At 52.9% G+C, this 27,487-nt stretch overlaps 1 protein-coding gene across 1 annotated transcript in view; it reads left to right on the forward strand.

Moving 5' to 3' along the window:
• Positions 1–27,487, forward strand: part of Cacng2 (calcium voltage-gated channel auxiliary subunit gamma 2) — a 107,899-nt gene that overhangs the window by 73,888 nt on the left and 6,524 nt on the right. The window contains exon 2 of the mRNA XM_026410211.2: positions 17,498–17,581. Coding sequence (XP_026265996.1) covers positions 17,498–17,581 — 84 coding nt within the window. The remainder of the gene's footprint in view (positions 1–17,497; positions 17,582–27,487) is intronic.

Below are 27,487 nucleotides of genomic sequence, written 5' to 3' on the forward strand. Positions count from 1 at the left end.
AGGGCCAAGGGGAAGCCCCAGGACACAAATTACTCGATAGTCAGAAGAAGAGGAGCTCGCACAGGACTCTGAAAATGAGTAGGAGGATCTAGGCAATAATGGGGTCCCAGCTGCTCAGGGAAGAGGGCTCAGGAAGAAGCCAAGGGGGCAGGCGGGTCAACTGAGGTCAACTGTAGAAGCAAGCAGCTGTAGTCGTAAGGACCTGTGTGGCAGTGCCGCCCTCTCTGTGCTCAAGGGGAAAAGGTTAGAAACCTTCGTACTGACTTTTTCATTACCCTCTGCTCTGCGTGAAAGTACAGGTGCGAAACCCGAAATTCATTTAGTGCGTGTTTACCAAAGGGGGATTAAGGAATTGTGCTCCGTGAGATGAAAGAACACACACACACACACACACACACGCATGCACAGAGTCTGTGGCAAAACGAATTTTTGGAGAGACTGTGCAATGTATTCCCATGTTAGAGTTTGATAATGCAATTAGCAAAGTCAAAGCCCAGCCCCAAGGAACCCTGTTTAACCTCATTTAAACTAGCATTACCCAAACTCATTTGGCAATGGAATCCCTTCATGATATATCTCCTACCAGCATCTCCCGGGGCTGGCACCAGCAAAACACACTTTGGAATTCGCAGAGTTAGTGGGAAGGGAGAGTCTAACTGGCGAGGTGTCTGCAGCTGTTAAGTCTCTGGCAAAGCCATCCCTGCCAACCTTGAGAGAAAGCTTTCCTTGGGTTGGGTTCCTTCATTCATTGATGTAAAATTTATGAGGTACCCATTATGTGGTGGTATAGCCTGGAGTTTCAAAGGTGGCACATTTGAGGAAAAGAGAATTGAGAGACTGAGAAGATCATTCTTTGGACATATGTGTCTGTTTGTGGTGGAGAATATGGTTAGCCAAATAACCAGCCAGATGCTGGCCTCTTGGAAGGGAGAGGGAAGAAGCATCACCATGAGGAAGATTTCTCTCCTCTAGGAAGTTGGAAGATTTGGAAGGACTTTAAACTGTAAGCAAAACACTGGGGGATAAGGGTCATAAAAAAATCCTAGGACTTAGGGTCCCAAGGACTTAGGAGCCTGGGGACTCCTACTGCCGGCAGAGTGGAAGACCATTCTCAGTGTGGTTGCAGTTGTGGTTGCTACCATTTATTTAGCACCTACTATGTGCCAGACAACTTATATACTGATAATAAGAATAATAAAGCAATAGCTAAAACTTACTGAGTTCATACTAGGCACTACGTACTCTTCTAAACCTTTTACAAATGCAAATGACTGACTTATTTAACCTTCTAACAACCCAGTAGATATTTGTATTCGATTTCCATCGTCATAACAAAAACACTTGATATAAATGACTTCAAAGGAGGAAGGTCTGTTTGGGGTCATGGCTTCAGAGTTTCAGGGCATGGTCCCTTGTATATGTGGTTTGGGGCTGTGGAGGGGCAGAGCATCATAGTGAGGAGTCCATGGTGAAGGAGGCTGCTCACCTCACAGCAGCCAGGAAGAGAGAGTTGGGGGCTGGGGTCCCAATGCCCCCGTGACCTGATTCCTCCCACTAGGCCCCACCTCTGAAAGGCTTCACCCCCTCCCAACAGTGCCACAGGCTGGTCACCAAGAGCATGGTCTCTAGGGAACATTCAAGGTCCAAACTGTAACAATACTAACCATCTCAAGAAAAGTGAGGCACTGAGAAGTGATGTTCTCGCCCAAGATCATGACTAGTAAGTGACAAAGTTGAGATCTGAATCCTGCCTGGTTCCTCCAGATATTACACTCTTAAACCTGACACTTCCTGCCCCTTAAAAATGTCCTACTGGTACTTAATTTGGATTGCTGGAGTCTGAAGCTAATCTGATCACTCCTAACCTGATCACTCCCTGCCATCACCCACAGTGTTCATGTTCTTTAATCTTCTCGTGTTGATGTGTTGTTAACCCAGTTTACAGAGGAGGCTCGGTGTGTTGTTCACACAGCCCGCAGAGGGCAGCACTAAGACCCCTAAACCCGGGGAGTCTGAGTTCCCAGGTCTGCACTTTCCCATCATACAGACGGCTTCATTTTTCAAGCCAGAATTGAGGGAATTGGGGTCAACAGATTTCATGGCTGCTGAGGCCTGGGACCCACTCACTGGGAGAGGGAGGGGCACAGGCGCTGACCGTGGTGCTGACCCAGCCAGGGGGCTGAGCGCTGGCCGTGGTGCTGAAACCACTTCCCAGCGACACCCTGCTGGGCAGACTCAGTCCTCTAGATGATGGAGAAGGCCAAAAGAGTTCAGGGAGGGGACTGGGTTGACCCAGCAGTGGGAAGGAGGAGGTTTGGGGTGTGTGGCCAACAGGCATCTTACCAACCCACCTTTGACAACTGGCGTAGCCATAGCTGTACAACCTGTGGGACGTCAGTCTGGCTGGAATTGAAAACAGTTATTTTGCAGTTTGCAGCAGCCTTGACCTTTAACACCCCTGGACTCAAGGCCAAGTAGACTTAGAGACAGTTCCCCTGTCCAAGATTGGCCTCTGGGAACCCTCACCTGACCCAGGGTCATGGTCTTGAACCTTAAGTAGGTCAGGACCATTTGCATCATGCTGCAGTGACAAGCCGCAGCCCCAACGCTAGTGAATGCAGATTTCCAAGTACAGAATGGGCCAGGACCCTCCGCCTCCACTGCCAAGACTGCCAAAAAGCAGTGTCCTTGAGCCAGAATCTGCAGAGGACAGGCCTCCAGGCCAGGAGGCTCCATCCCAGCCCCCACACCCCTCAACAGAGCTGAAGATCCTCACACTCAAGACCCTTAAGTAGCTCCTAATTGAAGGGCTTGCCAAGCCCTCTGTGCATTGTGGATCTAATTAAGTTCCAACATCATATCAAATTGAATCCTTTTATTAAACGTTTATCTTCAGATTCCAGAGTGTCACAACACCATTGTTTTAAATGACAGAAATGCAAACAGCATTTGCCTTTTCAACAGCCGGAAAAGTGCAGACCAGGGAAGTGACAGGGTGCCTCTTCCCAGAGCCATGCTTCCCCAGCAAGGGTAGCAGAGACCTGGGCCCCAAGAGCTTGCCTCCAACTCTTCCAAACATGCAATTACCCATACAGCCAGCTCAGCCCCCTGGCTTTGCAATTTCTCACAGTGACTTTTCTCATCTCTTGGGAACTCCTTTTATCTTGGGGGCTTTGGTAGGGAGGTGGGAGATGATTCTGCTCTCTCATCTGCTCCCATCTGTGCATTGGGTCCACAGCTCCTTGGGTCCACCCCTCTGTCCTCCCCTCTGGGATGGTGAAGCCTTCAGAAAGGAACCTGACATTCTCACCTCATCTGCCTCCCTAGCCAGTGACTGGCACAGAGACAGCTGCCAAAGTGCACTGAATCAAATAATTAATTAATAATTAAAGAACAAGTCTTGTTCTCCTCTTTGTAGTCCCTAGCACATGTCCCAAAGATGACCAAGTCCTGAGGGACCAATTCCTGCCAACTAGACTCATAAGAGACCCACATTTCTGTGTGTACAAATAGCTGCTAAGACAGAATACTCTATCCTGGGGAGGGGACAATACTTAGGGCATCAGACGTTCTGCAAGTGAGGAGTCCTTCTCCCTTCCATATGACCAAACTGGGTCTTGCCAAACACCTGGAAATGCTAAGGCTTACATTCTGTTTGTTCTTTTTTTTTTTTTTTAATTCAACAAAGTCCCCATTCTTGCCATAGCACAAGGATCATGAGAGCCTATCCTGAGAGCTTTACGCGTACAGTAACTTCTTCACCCTTCACAAGAAATCACAAAATAGCTAATGGCATCCCACTTTACAGTAAGGAAACTGAGGCTTCAAGGGGGTACACAACCTGCCAAGACCATGTGCCCAGACGATCTGATAGTATTGGTCCTGGGTCTCTATTAAAAATAGTAGCTAACGCGCTGGGGTTGCGGTTCAGTGGTAGAGCGCTCACCTGGCACGTGCAAGACCCTGGGTTTGATCCTCAGCACCACATAAAAATAAATAAAATAAAGGTATTGTGCCCAACTACAACTAAAAAATAAATATTAAAAAAATAGTAGCTAACATGTATCGACCCGTATGAGCCTCCAATTCTTCCCCTACAGCATGGGCTCATGAATAGAATCTACCTGAGGGATTGATGTGATAATTAAATCAGGTGATAAGTGAAGTATTGGCACAGAGAGGGTTTTTAATAAACATTAGAGTCTTCCAAACCCGCTGAGAGAGAGAGAACAAAAACTCTGTAGTTCAATTCCTGTCCTCGATGCAATTCTATTAGGGAAATGACACATGAAACTTGAAATAACAAGACAAGACAGCAATACAAGAACTGTCATGAGGTCGCCGGTGGTTAATTGCCAGATGAGTGATCTTGGAGGTAAAATCAGAGATGAGAGGAGGAGGAGGCAGCCCTGGACTGTGGGGACCTGGGAAGGCCTCTTAGAATCCCAGCTTCTATGGGATAGAAGAACCTTGCAGGCCCAGCCCCTGTGGAAGTGCCTTCTTCAGCATCTGTAAGAAGCAGCCAACGCTCTGCTGGAACCCCTCCAGGGGTGGGTGGCTCCCTGTGGTGGGAGCCGTTCACTGCACTCACCCAAGTCCTGGCCGGGCATCTCCTCCCTACCCACCGCCAGGCTAGGGTGACATTACAACTGGAAGGTGTTCACTGCACCCCTTGAAGTGGGCACCCAAGGGCCCCTCGCCTGGTCCCAGCCCTGCCTGTGTGTTCCCACCCACAGCCCCCATCTCTGCTCCTCCAGAATGAAATGGGCATTGTCTTAGATGGAGAAGAGGGCACAGCTTCACCAGCTGGGAGAGAGGTGCTGGAAGAGGCAGAGCAGAGCAGATCAGACGGAAAGCTCTAGGCCTGGCTGGGCTGCCTGGCTCTGTGAGGCAGGATACAGGAATCCTGAGGGCCTGGGAGCAGGAGTCTCTGGCTCAGCAAGTAGGGTGGCTAAATGGGCATCCCCAGGACCCTGCGCCTCCTGCATGAGACAGTTCTGCCTGCGTGGCTCAGGCAGAGGTGGTGTTTGAGGGCTCCGTCCAGCTCTCTGCAGCCAAACCACCTGGGACCAAGCAATGAACACGACCCAGCAGAGGTGGGCATCTGTGGCTGGGAATCTGGGCGGATCGGGCCAAGCAGTAAAAGCCACTGGTGTCTCCTCACTTCATAGAGGAGCCTGGACCAATGGCTCCTGGTCTTGTCCCTCCAACCTGTTCCCCACTCAGGCACCAGGATGTCACCCTAAAGCATAGACGAGGTCACATTAGCCTCCCACTTACCACCCCTCAGTGGTTGGTCCAAAGTTACACTTTGAATGACGCCTCAGGCCCAGAACAAACCACCACTGCTAGCTCTCCCTACTAGCACAGACACATGCGTGTGCACACACATGCACACTCATGCAATGCACCAAGCCAACCTTCTGGTTCCAGACCTTCAAACAGGACAAGACACTGGCCCCAGCCCTGTCCTCCCCTGGGCTGGCTCTTTCTCTCCTCCCCAGGGCCTCCCTGCCCCCACCTTCATCTGCCAATTTCGCCTTCCTTTCCTGGTCATCCGACATGGTGCTTCCTCCAGGAAGCCCTCCTGGCAACCCACCACCACCCAGGCTGGGCCATGTCCCCTCCCCACTCCCAGCAGCCTCTACCCTGCTGGCTAGCAGAGAAGTCCCCTGGAAGCCCCCGCCCAGCAGGCCTGGCATCAGGACCCAGCTCTGCACTGGCCCTAGCAGGGGGTTCTTAGGGGGTCCTTCGCCTGGCTGAAGCTCCACTGCATGTCTCTAGAGTGGAGGGCACTAGCAGGCTTCTGGGGACTCAAGGGCTGTGCTGAGCCCTGGCTCGTGGCTGCGGCTCCGGGGCTACATCGCCGTGGCCTTGTGGTTTTCACCTCAGGTCTTGTGCACTTATTATTTGTCCAGGGCCCGCATCTGACCCCAGTCCTCGGGGACAGGGACTCCTTCCGCAGCCCCTCTCTATTTTGGAACCTAGCTCAACGACACCCACCGAGTAGGCCTCAGAGAAAATCCAGGACTAGTTGAAAAACTGAACTGAAAGACAAACAACTAGTCTGAGAATAAGGGTCACAGGCCAACAGGAAGAGGACTCGGGCTCCAGCTCTCTTATGAGGGGCAGTCACTACACGCAGGGATGATGGATTTAGAACCCACGACAGCATTTCTCCATTATCCACCCACCCCCGGGACTCGGTACACAGAGTCCTTTGGACAGTTCTGTTCGTAGGATCCAAGCATTGACGCCTGCTGTAACTGCCTGGCGTGGTCTCTGGAGTGTGACCCTGGTCTCTCCCCTGCCCATCAGTGCGCTCCTCTGTGGGGACTGTATGTGATCTATCTGTCCCAAGCATGGGACCCTGCAAAGGGCAAGGACATGTGCCACTCACGGGGTATCTGCTAGTGGCAGGCAGGGCACTCGGCCCTCACAATGCTGGGGTTTATGCAGCTCTACCAGCCCTCCCAGGTAGGTCGCACTCTCTCCCTGTCCCACAGCTGAGGAGACCGAGGCCCAGAGAGTGTCCCTAGTAGGCCTGCATGAAGCCAGGCAGCAGTCTCCACACCCGTGACGCTGACCTCAGATTGTCACTGCTCTCTAACACTAGGAGTTGAGCTGAATCAACTGTGTTCCCTCGTGGCCCAAGACCACCCCCAGGCTTTAGGCTGGCTTCATGGGTTCCAGCTGGGGTTGGCCTGTACCCCACGCAGAGGCCACCAACCTCGTCAGTAGAGCTTTTGCTTCCACTGCAGTGTGGACCGGTCTGAGTTTTTCCTGGTTACCGTGAAACTGCACAGGGTGTATGTTCACTTCTGTCCCTCGGGGGCCTGCTCTAGTGTTAGTTCTACCCCACCCCTGGGGGGTGAGCTGTGAGGTTGTAACAGAGAGACCTGAAGTTCAGAACCCAGAGCGAAGTCCTCAGTCTTGGTGAGGTCAGGCACACGTCAACCCACCAACCAGGGAGAGCAAAGCTGACTGAGGCCAGACACTGCAGCCCCCTGCCCAGCCCCATGGTGTGGCCCTGACCACCTTCTCTGGCCCTGACCACCCCACAATGGCTGACACCCACAGATCTTGGTCCACTGACCTTTTCTGGGAGCTAGATGTTCTTCCTTCGTCTGAGGTCAAACCCACCATCTTGAGCCCCTTCCTGGCTCCCTGGTTCCCTGGGTCGAGGCCCATTTAGCCTGTCTCTTTCTCAGACACACCCCTCCTGCCTCTTCCCACCTTCACAGCAACAGCTGGCACTGAACACAGGTAAACTTTATCCAGAACAAGAGGTCATGAGGAATACTGGGACCTCTTTTTATTCATTTCATTGTCAAATAGTCAGTACACATTAGTGAGCACCTACTACACGCCAAGCATTGAGGGGTCAACTGATCATCTTCTTAAGAATGTTTTTTAAAATGTCTTAATATTCAATACACACAAAAAGGCTGTTTTAACCATCAACAAAATGAAAAGGCAACCTAAAGACTGGGGAAAATATTTGCAAAGTATCTATCTCATAATATCTAAGGCTATAAAGAAAATCCAGGGTTAATATCCAACATTAATAACAAACTCATATAACTCAATAGCGAGAAAACACACAACCTGATTTAAAAGCAGGCAAAGGACTTAAATATACATTTCTCTAAAGATGACATAAAAATTTCCAATAGGTACATTAAATAGCGCTCTGCATCACTAGCCATTAAGGAAATGCAAATCAAAACCACTCTGCAACACCACCTCACACCGTTAGGGTGGCTGTTCCCGTTAGCTGTTTCACTGCTGTGACTAAAAGACCCAACCAGGACAATGTAGAGGAGGAAATGGTTATCTGAGGGCTCACAGCCTCAGAGGTCTTAGTCCATAGAAGGCTGGCTCCACTCTTCGGGCCCCAAGGTGAGGCTGAACCTCATGGTGGGAGAGTGTGGCAGAGGGAAGCAGCCCACAGGGCAATCAGGAAGCAGACAGAGGCTCCACCCTCCAGATACAAAATATATACCCATAGCCATGCCCCCAGTGAACCACCTTCCCAGCCATACCCCACCAGCCTCCAGTTACCACCCACCTACTCCCACCAGGGATTAACTCACTGATTAGGTTAAGGTTATAGCCCAATCATTTCTCCTCCAAACCTTCTTGCTTTGTCTCACACGTGAGCTTTTGGGGGACACCACATCTAAACCATAACAGTGGCCGTTACAAGAAATCATAAGAGACAAGACACAATGACTGTGGGTGGACGCGGAGGAAAGGGAATCCTGGTGCACTGGTGCGCTGTAGCTGGGACGTAGACTGGCACAGCCATCCCTGAAAAAATCACAAAGGCCCCTAAAGAAATTAAACACAGAAGTACTACAAAGTCAGCAATGCCTTTGGATATCCCCCAAAGGAAAGGAAATCAGCACCTCATAGAGGTATCTGCCCCCTCGTTCATTACAGCAACAGCAATATGCAGAAACAACCTGGGTGTGCGTCCACGCGTGGACCATAAAGAAACTGCAGGATGCACACATGTGCGTGTACGTGCGCACACACACACACACACACACACACACACTGTAATAGTATCCAGCCTTTACAAAGGAAGAAATCCTGCCATCCATAATGCGGTGAATCTGGAGGACATCATGTTAAGTGAAATAAGCCAGACACAAGGGGGAAAATATATATAAATATATCACATGCTTTCACTAAATGTATAATCTAAATTTTAAAAAAATGTTAAATATATAGAGAGAATAGAATAGAGATTATCAGAGTGGGAGGGGATGGGGAGGTGTAGACAGAGGATACCAAGTAGCAAATATGTAGTAGGAACTAGTGGAAAGATCTAATTGGCAACAGGAGGGCTGTCCTTGGGAACAGTGTGTTGCATTCTGGATTTTTGTTAAATAAGTAGGGCATGGCTGCTCTTGCCACAAAGCCTGAGAAACGGGTCATGGTGAGATGATGGGTATGCTCATTTGTTCTGCTACAGTAGCTGTTTTCCTGCAAATAGGCATGCATCCTACAACAACACATTGTAGATCTTAAATATACACAACAAAAATTTATTTTAAAAAATATATAAGATGAAAGACTATTTTACAATAGAAATGGGGAGAAACGGTGGGCCCTCCACATCTGTGGAAATCACATCTGCAGTTGGCTGAAGGGAGTAGAGCACCCTCAGATTCTGGTACCCTCAGAAGATCCTGGAACATCAGTTCCCCATGAGTAATGAGGAACAACCTATATTTCTAAATGATCTATAATCTGGTTGAGGGCCAGGGGTACAGCTCAGTTGGTAGAGTGCTTGCCTTGCATGCATAAGGCCCTGGGTTCAATCCCCAGCACCACACACACACACACACACACACACACACACACACACACACTTCCTCAGTCAATATAATCTGGTTGCATCTGTTCTTAATTTCATAAAAATGAAGTCATGCTGTGTGTATTTTTCTGCAGTTTGATTTGTTAGTTCAATGTTATGTTTTGGGAATTCATCTGTGTTGAACAGGCGTACCTGTTCATATACCAAAAGTAGCTATCACTTTTCTGGTGATAGAAATGTGGCTGATTCCCAGTACGATGCTGTTACAAGCTTTCTCATGTACATCTTCTTATGCATGTGGGTAAAGTTTCTCTAAGATACATTTCCAAGAGAAATTGCTGAGTGGTTGCCTATACATATATCTTGATGTTGTCAAATGACTTTTTTGTTGTTGTTTTGTTACTGGGGATTGTACTCAGGGGCACTCAACCACAGAGCCACATTCCCAGCCCTACTGTGTATTTTATTTAGAGATAGAGACTCTTAGCACTTCACTGTTGCTGAGGCTGGCTTTGAACTTGCAATCCTCCTGCCTCAGTCTCCTGAGACACTGAGATTACAGGCGTGCCCCACCACGCCCAGCTTCAAATAACTTTTAATAAGAGAAGTACCAGAAGATTCTGGTGCCCAAGGGATTCTAATATTTGAGTTCATCTAATATTTGATGTTTAGAAGCATGGAAACATGTAGCACACTCTGCCCTCACGTGTGTGTGTACATACACACTGACTGGTGCATTTGTTCAATAAACTTTTGTCAGGTAGCCATTATCATTGATTAAAAGGTACAGCATCAATGTAATAATGATTTTTCAGGACAAGAGACATACACCACTGTAAATGAATAAATCAATAGTAAGACAAATGCCAATTTCAGAAACATTGAAGTGTGCATCTAAGATTAGAACTGGGGAAAGTGTGGTATCTTCAGGACACTCTCTAGAAGGAATTCTATCTTTGAGGAGTTTGCAGACTTGCAGTTGTTTGTTCTCAATCAACAATACCAGGAGGAAATGGCATCACAGGCAATGTGAAGTGCTGGACAGCCTTGCTAACCCAACCCAAAGCAGGGTCCGTGGAGGAGCCTGGAACTTATGAGAAATGCAGAGCCCTTGGGCCCTCTCCAGACACACTGACCTAGAATCCAGCTTAGCATGATTCCCAAGCACTTCTGTGCCCAGGAAAGTCTGAGAAGGCCTGCACAGGAGCACAGGGAGGAAAGAGTCTTTCCAGCTGAGGCAATCCAGAAAGCCTTCCTGCAAGAAGTGTCCATTAAGCTGGGTGCAGAAGGCTGAGGCAGGAGGATCTCGAGTTCAAAGCCAGTCTCAGCAACTCAGCAGACCCTGTCTCCAAATAAAATATTTAAAAGGGCTGGGGATACCGCTTAGTGGTAAATCACTCCTGGGTTTAAATCTCTGCTACAAAAAAAAAAAAAAAGTGTCCATTGAAAAAAGAAATAGAACTACATTTATTGAGTACCTGTTCTGGGTCAGGAACCCATTGGGCCATTGGGCCCTTCACTTCTGTTATCTGATTGAGTCTTCAGAATTAACCCCTCGTCAACCCTGTGTAAGGATTAATACCATTTTCTTACCCAAAGGACACCAAGGCAAAGAGAGGCCTATAACTTGCTCAGAGCCACACAGCCAATAGCGAATAGCCAGACTCAGATGTCATATATTTTTTAGTTTGGAGCCCATCTCTTCCCTGGCAGCAAATGAAAAGAACTAACGTCACTGTGGGGACAAAGATCAGGAGCAGATACATCTGAACATTGCATGAGCAGGTGCTCCTCGAGGTCAGCCCCAGCACCAAGGACTTCTGAGAGGTCAGAGGGTGGAGCACAGAGGAAAGGGCAGATTCAGGGAAGGCAGGTGGAACAGACTGCCACCTGGTCCAACCCTACCTGGTGACTGTGCGGTACCTGGAACCCAGTGGGCATTCAGAACTAGCCGCAGAAGGAAGGAAGGGAGAAGCAAACTTACACACTGCCATGGAGCTGTCCTTCCAAACACCCAGACCAGCTGGTGGCAGGCGGTGCGGGGGCTGGGGTTCCTGCGAGGACAGAGGCAGGCGTGGCCCATCCTCCGCAGGTCTCTGGAATCCCGGCAGTCAGGGAGGGCCCTGCCAGGAAAGCAGAAAGCCAGGAGCAAAGGAGGTTTAAAACACAGAGAAAGCAGCTCCCACCAAACCCTTCATTTGCTTCACTTAAAAAATTACTTAGACAACGTCCTCCCTGCGGCTCCGCGCTCCGCGTGCCCCCCCCCTGGCTCCAGAGCTGCGCTTTCAGCTTCTCTGAATGTGTGGAAAATAAACAGAGGCTGTGCAGCCCCTAATGACCAGGTTTACGAGGAGCTTATTGTATCTAAAGAAACAAGGCCGCTGTTGGTGTTGTGAGATATTAATGTGCCTTTGACAAAGCTGATGAACCGCCTTTTAAGCTACTTAATACCTGCAAGCCCAAGTTCCCAGGCTGAAACAGGAAATTCCTGGAGGCTGAACTCCAACAGCCTCAGGAGCAGCCATTGGCCTTTTCAACTCCCGGTGGCTGGCCTACAGTCCCCAGGCTTTGGGGCTGGGGCTGGTGACACAGCTGCCCTGCTGGGGTGGGCCGGTCAGCGGACAGTTGGACAGTAGAGGTGATCACATTTGTTGGAGAATAATCCTTCCTAGTTCCTGATGGGCGTGCCTCCACCCCCCATTTCTCCAAGCTCAAAGCCCATGACTGTGGGGGGAGTGGACAGAGAGACCCTGCTTGGTTTGGCCTGGCCTCTGTGGGATCTGGCCCCTGCCCCTCTCCAGCTGCCCCCTCCTTCAATCCCACCCTGCAAGTCCTGTAAACGGGACAGATCCTTTTGAAGATCTCCAAAACCACAATTTGTTGTGACTTTGCACTGCTGATCCATCACATAGGCTTGCCCTCCCTGCAGTGGTGTGCTGGTAAAGCTCAACAACCAGCTCTCTGGGGCAGCGGGTGGGTGGGGGCCAGACTCGGTTTGTAGCCTTTGCTCATCCCTGTGGCGTATTTCAAGTTAGCAATGTCAGCCAGGAAGAACCCTCTGCCTTCCGCTCCCGTTCAGGCCCTGTGGCCCCGCAGTCTGCTTTGGGGAAACTTCTCTAACCCCAGACTGTTCTCTCCTGTGGCCAGTGTTTCCTTGGCCGCCTGGTTGATCTCTCTCCTTAGAAAGTGCTTCCCACCCCTCCACCATTTTCTCATCACAGCCCAACAAATGTGGGTGTGAGCGTGGGCAATGCACACAGTGCACACACGCATGCTGCTGGCTCCTGCTCCAAGTCCTGTCAGGCTCTGCCGCCTCCTCTGCAGGAGGACCCCGCAACATCCACACACTCACAGACCCGGATGTGCGCTGTGCTCCAGCGCCCTATCTCCCTGTCCCTGCAGCCTGCCTCCCCGGCAGTGGCTCTGTCTCCACCTGAGAGAGGTGAGCTCCTGGAGGACAGGCAGGGTGGTATTTTTCCTCTGTGTCCTCAGCAGGTTGCACAGCATGGCATATGTTTGGTGCCACATAAACGTTAGCTGGACTGTGCTCCCATAAGGCCTTGCACATCCCTCTATATGGCATGTGAGACCTTGCACTCATCATCACCTCGGTCAACCAAGGGACCACTGGGACCCATCTCTTCATGAAGTCTCACCTTACCCCCTGTCACACACCACTTCTTGCTTGTCCCTGGGGGCTGTGTTCATCCTCTAGGCTGACCCAGTCTCCCTATCCCGTGCCCTGGAGCCCTCTGGAATTTGTTTCCCAAGGTCAGCAGAATTCCCCGCACTCCCAACCTCCTCTCCTCCTGCTGGAATGGAGGCCTGGCTCTGCCCTGGGACACTTCCAGCCCCGCCACCTCTCCTAGGAGGGCCTCGTCCCTAACCCTGCCCTCTCTGAAACTCACCCCCCAGGTCTGCCCCAGCCCCCTGGGTGCCTTCATTCACAGATCCCTGGCTCCCTCCCGGGCGCCCCCTCATCCTCTGGCTCGCTCCTCTGCCTCCTCCTGTAGTCATCCTTGGAGATGCCACAGCGGCCAGGCAAGGAACAAGTTAGAAACCCTGCACTCCGGGACCCAATGGCTGTTCCTCCCACAGGGAAGCTGGGGAAGCATCTGGGGCCGCTCCCCTGTCAAATCGTGGCCAGACAGGGCCATCATTTAGTTTGTGTGGCCTCATCATCAAAAGATCACACCAATAATTTCTAAAAACCAACCAATGATTTGGGGCTTATTAGAATAATTTGATGAATCATTTGCACTTCAACTTTTTAACTGGGTAGGAGAGTCCTAATTCATTCTTGATGTGCGGGGAGCGTAAGAGCGAATGTTTCAGTCTCGTCTTTATATTGATTTGTACAACCTTTCTGGTTGCCAGATACTTTCAATACCACCCCTGCCTCCACCTGAGCCCCCAAGTTCATGGTCTTGCCTTGACCTTGGCATTGCCAATAGCCAGAGTCCCCACAGTCTCTTTCACCTCCCACTCTCTGAACATTACATCCCACTTCTGGCCTTCTCCCCGAGCCTGACAATTCCTCAGCCCCCACCCACCCAAGATTCCCAGTGCATGGACACCCCTCCCTGGCTGTTCAGCACCCACTGTCTCCCGCTGCCCAGCTCAGAGGCTGCCGTCCATCTCCTAACTGCTCCCTGCCCCTCCCATCTGGCCTCACCTCCCAGCCGCCTCTTGGCCACACTGCAGCTGCACCCCGAAAGGGCTGGAGGAAACCACAGAATCTCAGAAGGACCTCAGGCCACCAACACACACACCTCATGTCATGCACACACATGAGCGTGTGCCTGGCCCTCTCCCTCACCCTCCACTTCCCTTCCTCCCCTCCTCACACTCAGCTAAAGGCCCTGCTTCCCACTGTGTGAGGGAAAGGAAAGCAACGAGAAGAGCTGTGTCAGTGAGGGCCACTGTCATGGGTGCCCCAGGGCTGCCCGCCCTCCCTCCCCACACCACCCTCCACCCTTGCTCTCTGCAGGTCATCCCTCCTTCCCTCTCTACTGGAACCACCCCGTGAGTGTCACAATGCCTTCCCCTGACACAGAGCAGCCAGCACCAGCCAGCGAGCCATGGACACCCCTGAACACAGTACAGGAGGCTGGAGGGAGGTTAGGAAAGGGAGACCGCAAAGGAGGTGGTGCAGCCCAGAAAGGAACGCCAAAGGTCCTATGGTAGGAGGGAGTATAGCTGGAGAAGGAAGAAATGTAAAGAGAGGGACAAGGTTGTTGGGAAGTGAGGCCAAAGATAGAGAGGGCAGCTGGCTGAAGATGCTAGAGACGTTGAGATTTCCCCTAAAACCTGGGACGCTGCAGCATTTGAAGCTGGAGCTGGCATGATCAGATTTGCATTTTCAAAGAACCCTTGTGATATGCAGGGAGGTGCTGTCCACTGGAGACAGGGACAACTTCGAGGGATGCTGAGGCCCTAAAACAGGAAAGCTGTGGTGATGGATGGGAGGGGCAGTTGGGGGAGATGGCGGGGTGATGAACTCACTGGTACCTCTGAGGACCAGACTCCAGGGACACCCGTGAGTTGGGGCTCGGGAAAGTCAGGTCCTTTTTAACACCCACCAGACTGAGAATGGCAGCCCCGGCCCAGGTACAGGCCTCTGAGGTGAGGCCTGAGCTGCTCGTGACTTCCACAGCCTCTCCATGCACATCTCCTGGGCCCCTCTGTGCCAGGAGCCACCTACCCAGGCACCAGTAGGGCACGCTGGGTCCCGGGAGCAGCTAGGATGGGTGGGGAGTGGTGTGGGCGGTGCCACCCACCAGGATGGAGGTGGGGCCCTGGAGAGAGACGGAGGCGCCACCCTCCAGCCCTCGGTTCCAGAGCTCTGTCCCCAATTTGCTGGGTGCCTTGGGGCACATCAGTGCTGCTGTTCGCCTCCTGCACCCGATTCCTTATAAAGACGCCTGGCACTGAGCTGGTGCTGACGGAAGATTTGTCAGACTGAATTGAAAGAAAATGAAAGTGCTTTGCAAAGTGCTTTTCAGCTACGCTGATTTGTAATTTCAACAATCAGGGGAATTTTTTATCTTCTTAACAGCTGGTAGGAGGACCCTTCTCCTGGGGGGCGGGGGACTAGATGCGGAGATGGAGGGAATAGGTGCTGGGGGTGGCCAGGCCTCCTGTCCATGCCCAGATGCCAAGGGCAGAGGGCTGCAGCAGGGGGTGAGCAGTTGTGCCAGAGGATGGACTGCCCCAAATACTTACACAAGACATCTGCCCCTGGGGTCCATTTTGACCCCACAAAGCTTCAGTACAGTGACTGGAAGTCCCAGCATGCTCTGGGGAACTCTTTTTCTTGAAGTCAGAAAAGAAGGTGAATTTGGTACGGGGACAGCCCATGTGTGAATGGGGTCCAGGAGGTCTTCTCTGTAATAGGTAGCACATACTAAGAACCAGAAAGGCCTGAAATGCTGCTCTTCCTGTCTGAAACATGACACGCCTGAACACCGCGTTTTAAAGTACAGGCTAAGTGTCCCCTACCCAAGACACTCAGCCCCCGAGGTGTTTTGGATTTCAGACTTCTTCAGATTTGGGGATATTGGCATATACATAATGAGATCCCTCTGGGTGTCATCTGCACCACGCACATGTAACCTGGAGGTAACTGTGTACATAAGATGCTTTCTGTGGCCAGTGCTTTGGCCTTGACCCCTCACAGGAGGTCAGGTGTGGAGTGCCACTCAGGGTGTCATGTGGGTATTCCAAAAGTTTTGGATTTGGGAGTCTTTGGGATTTGGATTAGGAAGGTCCGAGCTGTATGGATTCGATGTACAGGGCTAGATACCACCGTCTGAAAATTCTTGGATGCGTGGCACATGATAAAACCTGCACCCACCTAGTCAGATATGGAATCTCAGGAATCTAAGAGAGTGAACCGCTGACGGCTTCTGAGGACTGTACTCATTAGGTAACACTGGCTCCTGTCATAGGAGACCCTCCTCAGTGGTTGAACAGTTAAAGTTTGTTGCTCTCTCACACCTGTGTCCCCAGGACTGGATAAATGCCCCAGGCATGGTTCCGAGCCCCGTGTGTACCTTCAGACAAGAAAACAGTCAGGTCCAGGAAGCTGGGCTTGACCAGACAGTTGGACCACTGAGCCTGCATCTGGCCCTGGCTATCCACCCCAGCACGGGTCCGTTCTTTTCACATTCAGAGGACATTAACAGGCATTAGTGGCCCCCGCTGATGCTGAGAGACCACACGCATGCAGCAGACCAAAGCTCCTGCTGTCCGGAAGCTGACACTCTGGTGATTATAAATTGGATTCTATTCATTGATTCGTATGAGGGTTGCTCCAATGGTTTGCTGATTCACTCAGTGAACCCTGATGAGAGCCCGCTGGGGCCTTGCCTTGGAGTTTGGCCCTGGGCAGGTTCTCAACTGCTCAGCAATCACCATGGAACTATTTAGAGTCCAAAGACCTTTGTTTGGACCCTGATTGCAGCTTCTTCTGGACACAAGTACTTATTCAGATCAGGGAGCGTCCCTGAGCCTCAACCTTTACATCTGGAAAATGGAGTGGCAACATTCCTCTTTAGAGGCCTCTGGCAGAGCCAAAATGAGCTGTAGTTTAAGAAGGTGAGGGGAGCCCAGCCCCCAGTGGGGCCTCAACCCCTGGAAGCCTCAGAGCTGCTGGGGCCCACGGTGAATTTCACATAATTACAGATGGGAATGTGCTCGAAGCTCCAGGGAAGGGCCAAGGGAATGTCTCCACATCACTCTGGGCTCTGCCTTCTTTGGAGAGCTGTCTGCGTGCGGCCTTCTCACATACAAAATGCAGGCTGACTCCCCGCCGAGCCGGGACATCGAGTCAGGCCACTAAGCAACCAGCAGCATCCCCAGCACAGTCCCCAGCCCAGAATCAAGCCCCCCACCACTGCCAAGCTCCAGCTAATCCTCAGAAGCTGCATCGCAGGGACCAGGGATGGAAGGCAGGGTTTTGAAGTTTAGCTTTAGATCCTCTCCGCAGAGCTGCGGGTGGGTGTGTTTTGATCCACCAGGCCGATGTCCAAAAAGACAAAGCAGCGCGATACCTTCCTTGTGGGGAGGGGGAGGCTTGGGTGAGCTTCAGAAGAGCAAGAAGTCGGAAGGGGCAGGGGCTGAGCCCGCACACTCCGTTCTCATGCGCTCCTTCCCCTTGCTTTGCAGGGAACTTCAAAGGCCTGTGCAAGCAGATCGATCACTTCCCAGAGGATGCAGATTACGAAGCTGACACAGCAGAATATTTCCTCCGTGAGTCACACAATTTTTCAATCTCCCTCCAGGTGGTGGTCCTGTGCTTTGAGCCCTCAGAGAGCCAAAGGTCTATCTAGAAGCCCTGGTTACAGCAGAAAGCAAAAAAAAAAAAAAAAAAAGATCTGCACCTGGCTCCTTTCCAGCTTTTAGGAGGGCAAAGCTTTGTGCATGCTGTTCCCTGTGCCCACAACACCCTTCCCTCCCCTTCTTTGTCTGGCAAACTCCTACTCAATAATCTCCAGGTCTCAAGGGAAACACCACCTTCACTAGGAAGTTCCCCTGGGCCTCTCCCCAGGGGTTCCCTTTATCAAGCTGTAGGTTCCTTTATGTGAGTAACAAGCCCCCAGTTCCGCAGGAGGAGGGACCCCCCCTTCTTGTCCACCCTTATAGTCTCAGCCCAGTGCAATGCGCACATTAAGAATTCAGTAAATATTTCTTGCATAATTGAATGCGGAAATCAGACCGTGCCAGATTGGAACATCTACCAAAAAAAAAAAAAAAGCAAAAGAGAGACATTTTTTTTCTTCCCCCGCAAGTCAAATCAAAGTTAAATCCTGATGTAACAGCTGTGATCTTAAATCCACCTGAGACATATTATCAAGAGAAAGCATTTTGAGGCCCCAAGGGGCCTCCAAAGCTTCAAGCATCAGCTAAAACTAACAAGGCTGCCAACTCCCCGAGAAAGGGATTTCCCAGAGAGGAGCTGAGGGTCCTTGAGACCTGGGACGGCAGAGCCAGAGGCTCTCACACCAGCTCTGAGGTTTGGTGTCCTCCCCCGGAGTGACCTGCCTCTGCCTCCCAGGCCTGGCCTCCTCCCCTCCCCCACAGCAGAGTGGTGACCTTCCCCCTAGGATCCCTTTTATGAAAAATGCAGGAAGCATTTGATAATGTGGATCGGCCCTGTCTCTTTCAATAATGACTCCTTGCATCAAGCCCAGCTCACAGGTGAGCCTGGAATCGGGTTTCATTGGAACACTGTCAGCCAGGAAGCTGGGGAGAGGGAGGAAGGGAACACCCGGAGATTTATGGATTTTATTTTTTTAAAGGGGAAAAAGAAAACCTCATACCACACTCGCCACTTCCTTTTCTGAATTCCCTCAAGACGGTATTCTTAAATGGAAGTCTCAAAAGGGCCACTTGGTCATTGTTACCTGTTACACCTCTGGAGCTCTTGCCAAGCCTGATCTTAGCAGAGGAGCCCAGGGGGTGTAGTAAATGTGGTTTGAGCACCTGCTGTATGCCAGACCCAGTGCTCAGTGATGAGGAGATGGAGATGGACAAAAAAAGATAGTCCCTGGCCCAGGAAGAGCAGAACCAACAGGGAGGATCCTCAGAAACAGCTCGACTAGGAGACACAGCCTGGCAAAGATGTAGAGGTGACCCAGGGCCAGAGCCACAGTGCTGGACCCAGCCTCATCTGGTGGAGCACAGTACCCTGTGACACTCTATTCACCAGGAAGTACCTTGAGGTAGGAAATTTGTCTCATTCATTACAGCACCTAGAACCAACCCTGGAATCTAGTAGGTGCTCAATAATTGCTTTTAATTAAAAGAAAAATAAAGATACAGGAGTCTTCCATAGCAATTCCGGCCAGCTCTATGCCTCAGTTTCCTTAGTGCTAAAGAGAGAAGAGCTTCGAGTTTGGTTTATCTGGGTTTATAGACTGCACTCTCATTAGCCACGTGGGATCCCCAAGGTCCCATTGGACTTAGCCCAACAATACTTCTTGAGCACTTATAACAGGGGTCAGCATACTTTTTTTGTAAAGGACCACACAGCAAACATGTTTGACTTTCCAAGTCACACAGTCACCTCCCCATCACTCAATCACTCAGCTCTGGCAAAAGCAGCCATAGGCAACACAGAAGCAAATGAGCATGGCGTGTTCCAGCTGAACTTTATTTACAACGATGGGCAGCAACCTGTGTTTGACAGTTTGCTGACACCTGATCTATAATATGCTGGTGTTGGACTAGATGACAAAAATGATTTTTTTGAGGACGGGTATCAGAGATTGAATCCAGGGGCACTTAACCACTAAGCTGCATCCCCAGCCCTTTTTATTTTTTATTCTAAGACAGGATCTTGCCAAGTTGCTTAGGATTTCGCTAAATTGCTGAGGCTGACTTTGAACTTTCAATCCTCCTGATCCTCCTGCCTCAGCCTCCCAAATCGCTGGGATTATAGGCATGCACCACCGCGCCCGGCAACAATGATTTTTTAAAGCCAAAAGTTCCTATCATTCTCCAAAATTCTAACCTGATTGGCAAGAAAAGAGGGAAGAATGGCATCATTTTTCCAGAACCCCAATCCCGCTGTTTATGCAGACCCTATCCGACCCCCCACTTTGATTTGGAAGCCCGTCTGTGGGCTTCCCCTGCAAGTGACTCCATTCCACATTTGGCTGCAGTATTGCTTGCTCCAGTTCATCACCCCCTAAGACTCTGAGCACAGAGCCCAGCAAGGAACTGGGGCCCAATAAAGCACTTTGTTGCTGAGCAAGGAAGTAAATGTTTGAGTGAAGAAGTAAGTCAAGGTCAAATGCCATGCAGGTAACAGGGGCTTCCAGAGGAAGAAGCAGATGGCCCAGAGGTAGGTGGGGTTTGGCAAAGGAGGTGGGTGGGACTGCTCCTAGAGGTGGGCGGAGCCTGAGTCAGCCCTGTGTTCAGGTGTGTCAAACCCAGGGGCACAGTACACCTGCCCTGCCGGAGGCCGTGAAAGGGACAGAAGCAGCCACTGCCCCTGAGCCATAACCTTCTGGAAACAGATCCTTGGATCTAATTATGTTTCACACAGGAATTAGAGGGAGTCTGCCCCCCAGCTCTCTCGGAAGAGGTCTCTCTAAAAGGGCTCTCTAAGAAGATGTCACCAGAGCTGAGAGTTAGACCCCAAAAGATTCACTCATTTATTCATCCACTCACAAGGTATTCAGCAAGCAGTTACTATGTGCTGACACCATTGTCAGTACTGGGGATCCCAGGGTAAACCAAAAAAGCAAGCTGGTTCCTCCCGGAATGTTGCATTCCCAAGGCGGAGACAGAGTAGGCGAAGTGCAGGCACAGCTCCCCCAAGGTGGCTCACCTAGACAAGGCGGCCAAGACTGCTTCCCTGAATAAAGAAAGAGGGCGAGGTAAAAGGACTTTGGGGAAGGAGTGCTGGAGGAAGGCAGGGGCAGAGGCCTTAGAGAGGAGCCATGCACCCCATCTGCGGCCAGAGAGGAGCCAGGCTGATCAGAGCACAGCCCAGGCACTCGAGGGCCTGGGGACAAAATCAGACCCCCTTCTAGGTGTTGATGTAGCAAGTGCAGCCTGGCCGCCCTGGAGGAGGAGGTGATAAGAGCAACTGGACCCTCAGGGAGGCTGGGGTGCTGTTCAGTGGTCCGAGCAAGAGGCAAAGGTGGCGTGGACCAGACGCTGGCCATGGCAATGGTGAGCCCAGGCAAAGCTGGCGGGAGCAGGGATGGCCACCAGTCAGGATAGGTGGTAGGCAAGGAACTGCTGGCAGAGGGCAGTGCACCGGGTTCCAGAGGACAGTAGAGGACTGGGAGGAGGACAGGGGCCAGGAAGGCAGGGACCCAGTACAGTGGAAAGGATTTCAACCGAGAGACCCTGTCTGCCCACAGCTCCACCTTTGACCTTCCGTGAGCAGCCTGCCTCTGACTCAGAGGGGCTGCAGACTGGGGGTGGGCTCAGAAAGGCCGCTAGAGCTCCTGCTGCTACCAAGGTCAGGGATGACCTTCAGTGTGATCTGCGAAAATTCCAACCCCCGTGCCCTGGGGGCCATCACCCTCTGAAATGGCCCAAGGCCTGAGGTGTGCAGGCATGGGACATTAGGCCTTGCCAAATGTGCTGTGGCTCCTAGGACCCCTTGGCTCCTTGGGGCCCAGCGTCCTGGTGCTGGAGAGGGAGAGGGAAGTCTAAGTAGAGTGAGCCCAGCCCTGAGCTGCTGCCCCTGCACCTCTCTGAACCTAGTCTCCCTGACTGGAAAAAGTGGGACATCACCCACCAAACAGGATCTGCATACCCGCTCCTCCCGCCCCTGCCCACTGTGTCTGACCTCAAGTTTGAAAGTCCACTAGAAGCAGAATATATATAGTTTTAAAAACAAAATTGTGATTTTCCCAGGAATTCCCAGGCCTATGTTCTTTCATTCACCCGCCACATGCTCACTGATCCCGCACCATGCATCAGGCACTGTTCTAGATGCCCAGGATTGAGGAGCCACAAAGTAGATCAAGTACACACTCAAATGCAAGGAGATAGAAAATAAATAAATCAGCAAACATAAAACCTCTCAGGTGGTGCTAAATGCTCTGGTGAGATGGAGCAGGGGCAGAGAGGGCCGGTGGACGCTGACGTTTGTACGTAGGGCAGCCAGAGAGAAATCTCAAAAGACATGACATTCATTCCCCCCAAGATGTTGAATTCTGTGGCTGTGCACAAAGGTGTGGGTTTCAGGATAGGGAGGAGCCATCAGGCCACCTTCTGTCTCCCCAAAGAGCCGGGTTCAGTCCGTGCACAGCTTCCGAGGGGAGTCGGGCCCATTTCCCACGTTCCCCAATGTCTTCTCCTCCCAGAGAAGCAGAGATGTAACATGCCTGTGGCCCCCGTTGCTGGCCTCTGGGGTGGTCCCAAGCTCTGTTAAAAGAAAAAAAAAATGGACAAAACAAATGGATCAGGCCAAGTCAGGCCAGGAGTGCAGACCCAGGGCCCTTCAACTTCTGATGAAGTCTGGCGTCTGTGAGGGGCACAGCCTCTTCCTGCCCTAGCACTTTCGTCATGGAGTGGCCTCCTGCATGTCAGGCCCTCTTCTGGCTGAGGACAATAACAAAGCCTGTCCTCCAGACATGTCAGTCTACAACGAATGAAATGACCAAGTTCATCATATAGTATGTTAGACTGTGAGGAGTGACCGTCGAGAGTCAGGCAGGAGAGGTGTGCAGAATTCTGCATGGAAGTGGGGTCGAGAAAGTTTGAGCAAAGATCTGAAGGAGGTAGGGGAGTGGGCCAGGTAGATGAGGGGGGCGGAATGTTCCAGGCAGAAGGAACAAGGGAGCAGATGCGGGCCTGAAATGCTTGAGGCACAGGACCAAGGGAGGTCCTAAGACAAGAGTGAAGTGAGCGAGCCTTTCCCAGGTGTTAGCAGGAAGAAGAGCAAGTGCAGAGAGGCCCTGGGGGCCCCCGCAGGCTGTAACAAAGAAGCAGAGGTTCCTCCGAGGAGGGACCCATCTCACTTGAGCAGGGCGCTGGTTGCTGCATTCAGAAGAGACTGTGAAAGTATGAAGGTAGAAGCAGACAGGAGCCTGCTGTGGCCATAACCCAGACGAGACCCTGAAAGGGTGGACCCAGGTGGCAGCAGTGACGGATGGCAGGGGACAGATGCTGGAAGCCCTGTGGGGGGCCTGTGATCAGGACTCCAGAAGCCTGGTGTGGGCCAAGGGCGAGGGCAGAGTCAAGGATGACTCCCAGGAAAGTGCCCTTGGGTGCCTCAGGTGGAGACTGGAGCTGTGTTCCAGCCACCTCAAGGGAGAGGGGCCTGGAGACAGTCCAGGGAGGCGTCAGGCCCTCAGGGCAGGCTGCATCTGAGGCTCACAGGGCAGATCCCAGCCAGAGATCTGGACTTACAAGTTGTCAGCACACAGGTGCCATTTAAAGCCAGAGATGCCACAGACCCACCAAGGGAGTGTCACCGGGAGAACAGAGGTTCTCACACTGAGCCCCAGGATGCCAAGACTTAGAGGCCAGGAAGAGGAGGAGGCCAAGCAGGCCTACCCATGCGTGCGGTGTCCTGATGACCTTGCCCTCCTTGTTTCCCCAGTGGGACTGGGGAGGTGGGGCAGATGGCAGGAAAGAGAACCAGGAGGGCACCCGGGGTGGCAAAGAAAGGGGGGCTCACTTGCTCTCGACCCTCAGGCACTGCACGGTGCGTCCTGGAGGACCTGGAAGGAAGGTCCCCAGCTTGTATCCCATGGATGAGGGAAGGAGTGAGCTCCCCTCCGCGTCCCCCAATGCAGGAGTCCCACGTAGGGTCCTAGGGCAAGGAGAACAGCCACAGCATCCCCTGGTCACCTCCCTGAGGCCCCGAGACTGGAGCCCAACAAAGGTGTGGCTGGTGGGGTCTCCATCTACTGCTGCCCACCTAGAAAGGGACGGTGACCACACCTTGTCCCCTCCCAGGGCTGTGCCTGTCACGGCCCTTCCCTCATTCACCAAGGCTTAAGGAGCAGAGACAGTGGGGACCAGGAGCGCCTTCATGCCAGCATGCGTGTCTCTGAGGAGTCTGTGCTGCTCTGCTTTCTGTCCCTGCCTGTCCATGTGTCTGTCCGCCCCAGGTGTGTTTTCACGTGTCTGCGCGTGTGTACGTAGGTTGCCGTATGTCACATGTGGTTTTTGCCCAGGAGATGGGAGTTGGTATTTCTTAACTGTAGGAATGTGATTTGGAGTAAGGGGGGAAGGTTCAGAGGAATTCCGTTCCTTTCCACAGCCATATATTAAGCATCTACTGTATGCTAGACCCCCAAATCCACTGCCTTGCGGCCATTTGTGTTGATCAACTTTCCATCTCTGTGACAAAGTGCCTGAGAAAATCACCTCAAAGGAGGAAAGATGTATTTTGGCTCATGATGTAAAAGTTTCAGGCAGTGGTCGCTGGCCCCATCACTGTGGGCTGGGGGTGGGGCAGGGCATCGTGGCAGGGACCATGTGGAAGAGTAAAACTCTCACCTCAGGGCAGCTGGGCAGCCAGGGAGAGTGGGGATAAATACACCCCTCCAAGCACAGGCCCAGGGACTGCCTCTTCCCTGCAGGCTCCCCCTCCCAATGCCGCCACCAACTAGAGACCAGACTTCAGCACATGAGCCCTGGGGACACTCCAGGTCCAAACCATGCGCAGTGCAGAGGGCAGGGTGGGCTTGGCCTCCACCCCACGGCCTTCAGAGCCTGGAGCTACAGGGTTGGTGGGGGCCATACTTCCTCCCAAGGGACCACACACAGAGCCACCACACAGGCCTGTTCTGCAGGTCACACACTTGGGTCACATTTTCTCCAGAAAAAGAAGTGAACAGATGGCAGGAGGGAGGGAGGACACAGCCTATCCCCCAGCCCACCCCAGGCCCCCAGGAGGGAGACCCTGATTACCCTGGAGCCACCCCTTCTCAGGGACTCACAGACCAAATGGCAACAAGGACAGGCGACCAACGCAACAGGTGTTCCCTGGGGAACCACAGAGACACCTGTGAGGGAGAGAGGTCGTGGCCGGCTGCCACCTGTCTGGGGGCTCCTGGGGTGAACCCACAGAACTTAGCCACCCGTCAGAGACTGGAGGACATGATGGGGGGCTTGGCACCCCTGCAGGGACTCGGATCCAGCCCCGCCACCTCCTAGTTAAGGCCCCTGGCCTCCGTGTGCTCCCAGGGAGGCAGCAATCAGGTTGTCCTCCCAGGTCACAGGTCGAGGGAACCAGCTCTCAGCAGGCGTCACCATTGTCCTCACCTGGTGCTGCGTGTGAAACGGCAAGGAGCCCGCGGGGCGAGGAGCAGGCGGGAAAGGATGGGGCACCAGGATGGGGGCAGCCAGGTCCTCCCGGCAAAAGTGGCAGAGACCCGACGGGGCGAGGGGCAGAGGGCAGGGCATTGCAGGTGGGGGACAGTAGTGTGAGGTGTGGCAGGCTGGGGACAGCCAGGGGCCTGGTCTCCCTGAGGTAGGAAGTCCCCACAGGGTTCTGAGCAGAGGACAGATGGGGTCTGCCATCCAGGCTAGCAGTGTCACTCTGGCGTCTGCTGGAGACCTGACCACAGGGCCTGGGCAGCAGGGAGACCAGTCCAGAGACTGATTTGAGAAGGGGCCAGATTTGGGATGCTCTGACGGTGCAGCAGCAGGGTTCACTCACAGCCTAGAGGGGCGTGCAAGAGAAAGAGATCCCTGGGGTGTCCAGAAGTTGGCTGGGAGGATGGAGGACCGTGCTGTCCCTCTCTGAGTCCAGGAATGTAGGGCAAGGCTGGATAGGCGGGAGGTGACCGCTCTGTAGCCCTGTTTTATCTTGGTTTCTGTTATGGATTCTTCTCCCCACTGGACCGTGAACAGCTCGAGGACAGTCTACAAATAGAGTGTCCTCCCCCAACCCCAACCAGGGCAGAGCCGTCCCCAGCTCAGGCCAGGGAGTTGGCTGGGAGAACACACTAAGTGCTGCCCTCCCCGGGCCACCCAGCGGGTTCCCCTCCCTCTCAGAACCAGGGCAGCAGCGAATACCACGTCCCAGTGAGGAGGCGTCCTCTGCGCTGGTGCAGCCACAGAACAGAGCAGAACACTCCCCAGAAGGCGCTGCTTCCTGCCCTCCTGGCCTCAGGTGCTGGCCCTGCCGTCTGTTTACAGCTGGCTGGTCGCTGCCACTCCGCTGGGTTCAGGGACTAGTGGAAACGTGTCCTTGAAGACACACCAACCTCGGCCCAAAGCCAGCAGAAACAGCGACACCAAGCTCTGCTGTCCTGATAAGGGACACCTCCTGGGCTCCTCAGGGGCCAGGCCCATCCTAGCGGCTCAGCTGTTAACTGTCCCTCCCCACAGGAGGCCAGGAGCTGGCCGAGCTCATGACTTCCAAACAGCAGAGGGGAAACTGAGGCACGGGGACCAGGCAGCACGGCTGGGAAGGGCGCTCGGGTGGCTCCCTCCTGAGCCCGTCATTGCAGACAGCAGGGAACGGGGAGCATTGGGCACCCTGCACAGCTGGCGCTCCCAAAGCCAGGCACTTTCCATACGCAGCAGCAGAGCCACAAAGGCTGGCGGGCCCTTGACCTGTGCCCAGCCCCATGCCTGAGACACCATCTGACTTCACCCTCACCACTGCCCTCTGAGGTTCGGATGGCCTGTGTCCCCCTTATGCAGATGGGAAAGGTGAGGCACAGAGGCCATGCAGTCAGTGGGGGGCCAGGACCCCAGCCCAGCAGCCCATCTCCGAGCCCAGGATCCTGGCAATCACCTCAGTCTTCCTTTTGGTTTTTGTGGTGCTGGGGATGGAACCCAGGGCCTCGCGCACACGAACTCAGCCCTCTCCCAGGAGCCCTGTCGCTCCCTGAGGACCGCCTCCCTCTCTCTCTCTCTCTCTCCCTCCCTCTCCTCTCCTTTCTTTTCCTTCCCTCTCCCTCTCCCTCTCTCTCCCTCTCTCTCTCTCTCTCCCTCTCTCTCCCTCCCTCTCTCCTTCTCTCTCTCCCTCTCTCTCCCTCCCTCTCCTCTCCTTTCTTTTCCTTCCCTCTCCCTCTCCCTCTCCCTCTCCCTCTCTCTCTCTCTCACACACACACACACACACACACACACACACACACACAGTGTGGCTACACCATCCAGCAGAGCAGGACTGAAGGGAGGGTCAAAGCCCAACAGTCTAGAAAGCTCCTCCCGCCCGGCCCATCTGCGATTCTGTCCCATGGGAATGGATCAAATCCCAAATGGGACACAGACATAAAGAGCAGAACACGGTGCCCAGGACTCGGGACCTTCCTCCCATGCTGTTGAGGCCGGGAGCTCAGGATGGGGTGAGATGCGGGCCATTCTGGAGCACTGGTCTGAGGACACAGGACCACCCAACGAACAGGACCCTAGAGATCCCCTCGGCCAGCGCCGGAGTGAAGACCGGAGGCCAGAGGGGGGAAGCACACCCCCTGTTGCACGGAGAGCCATCCCGACCCAGGTCTGCTGACCTCCGCATGCCCACCCCACTGGCCACACCCACCTCCTCTACCAGACAGAGAGCAAGAACAGGGTGGCCTCGTCCCTGCGGTGTAGCCGTCTACCAACTGTGCCCACCCTGAAGAGCAGTGTCACAGCCTGGTGGCCACAGGGGCTGGACCTCCTGGGACACAGATTCCATGATTTTCCAATGGAACTGGACAAGAACAGGATCAGCAAGGA

The sequence above is a fragment of the Urocitellus parryii genome, chromosome 5 (genome assembly GCF_045843805.1).
Source record: "Urocitellus parryii isolate mUroPar1 chromosome 5, mUroPar1.hap1, whole genome shotgun sequence".
In the NCBI taxonomy this organism is placed as follows: domain Eukaryota; kingdom Metazoa; phylum Chordata; class Mammalia; order Rodentia; family Sciuridae; genus Urocitellus; species Urocitellus parryii.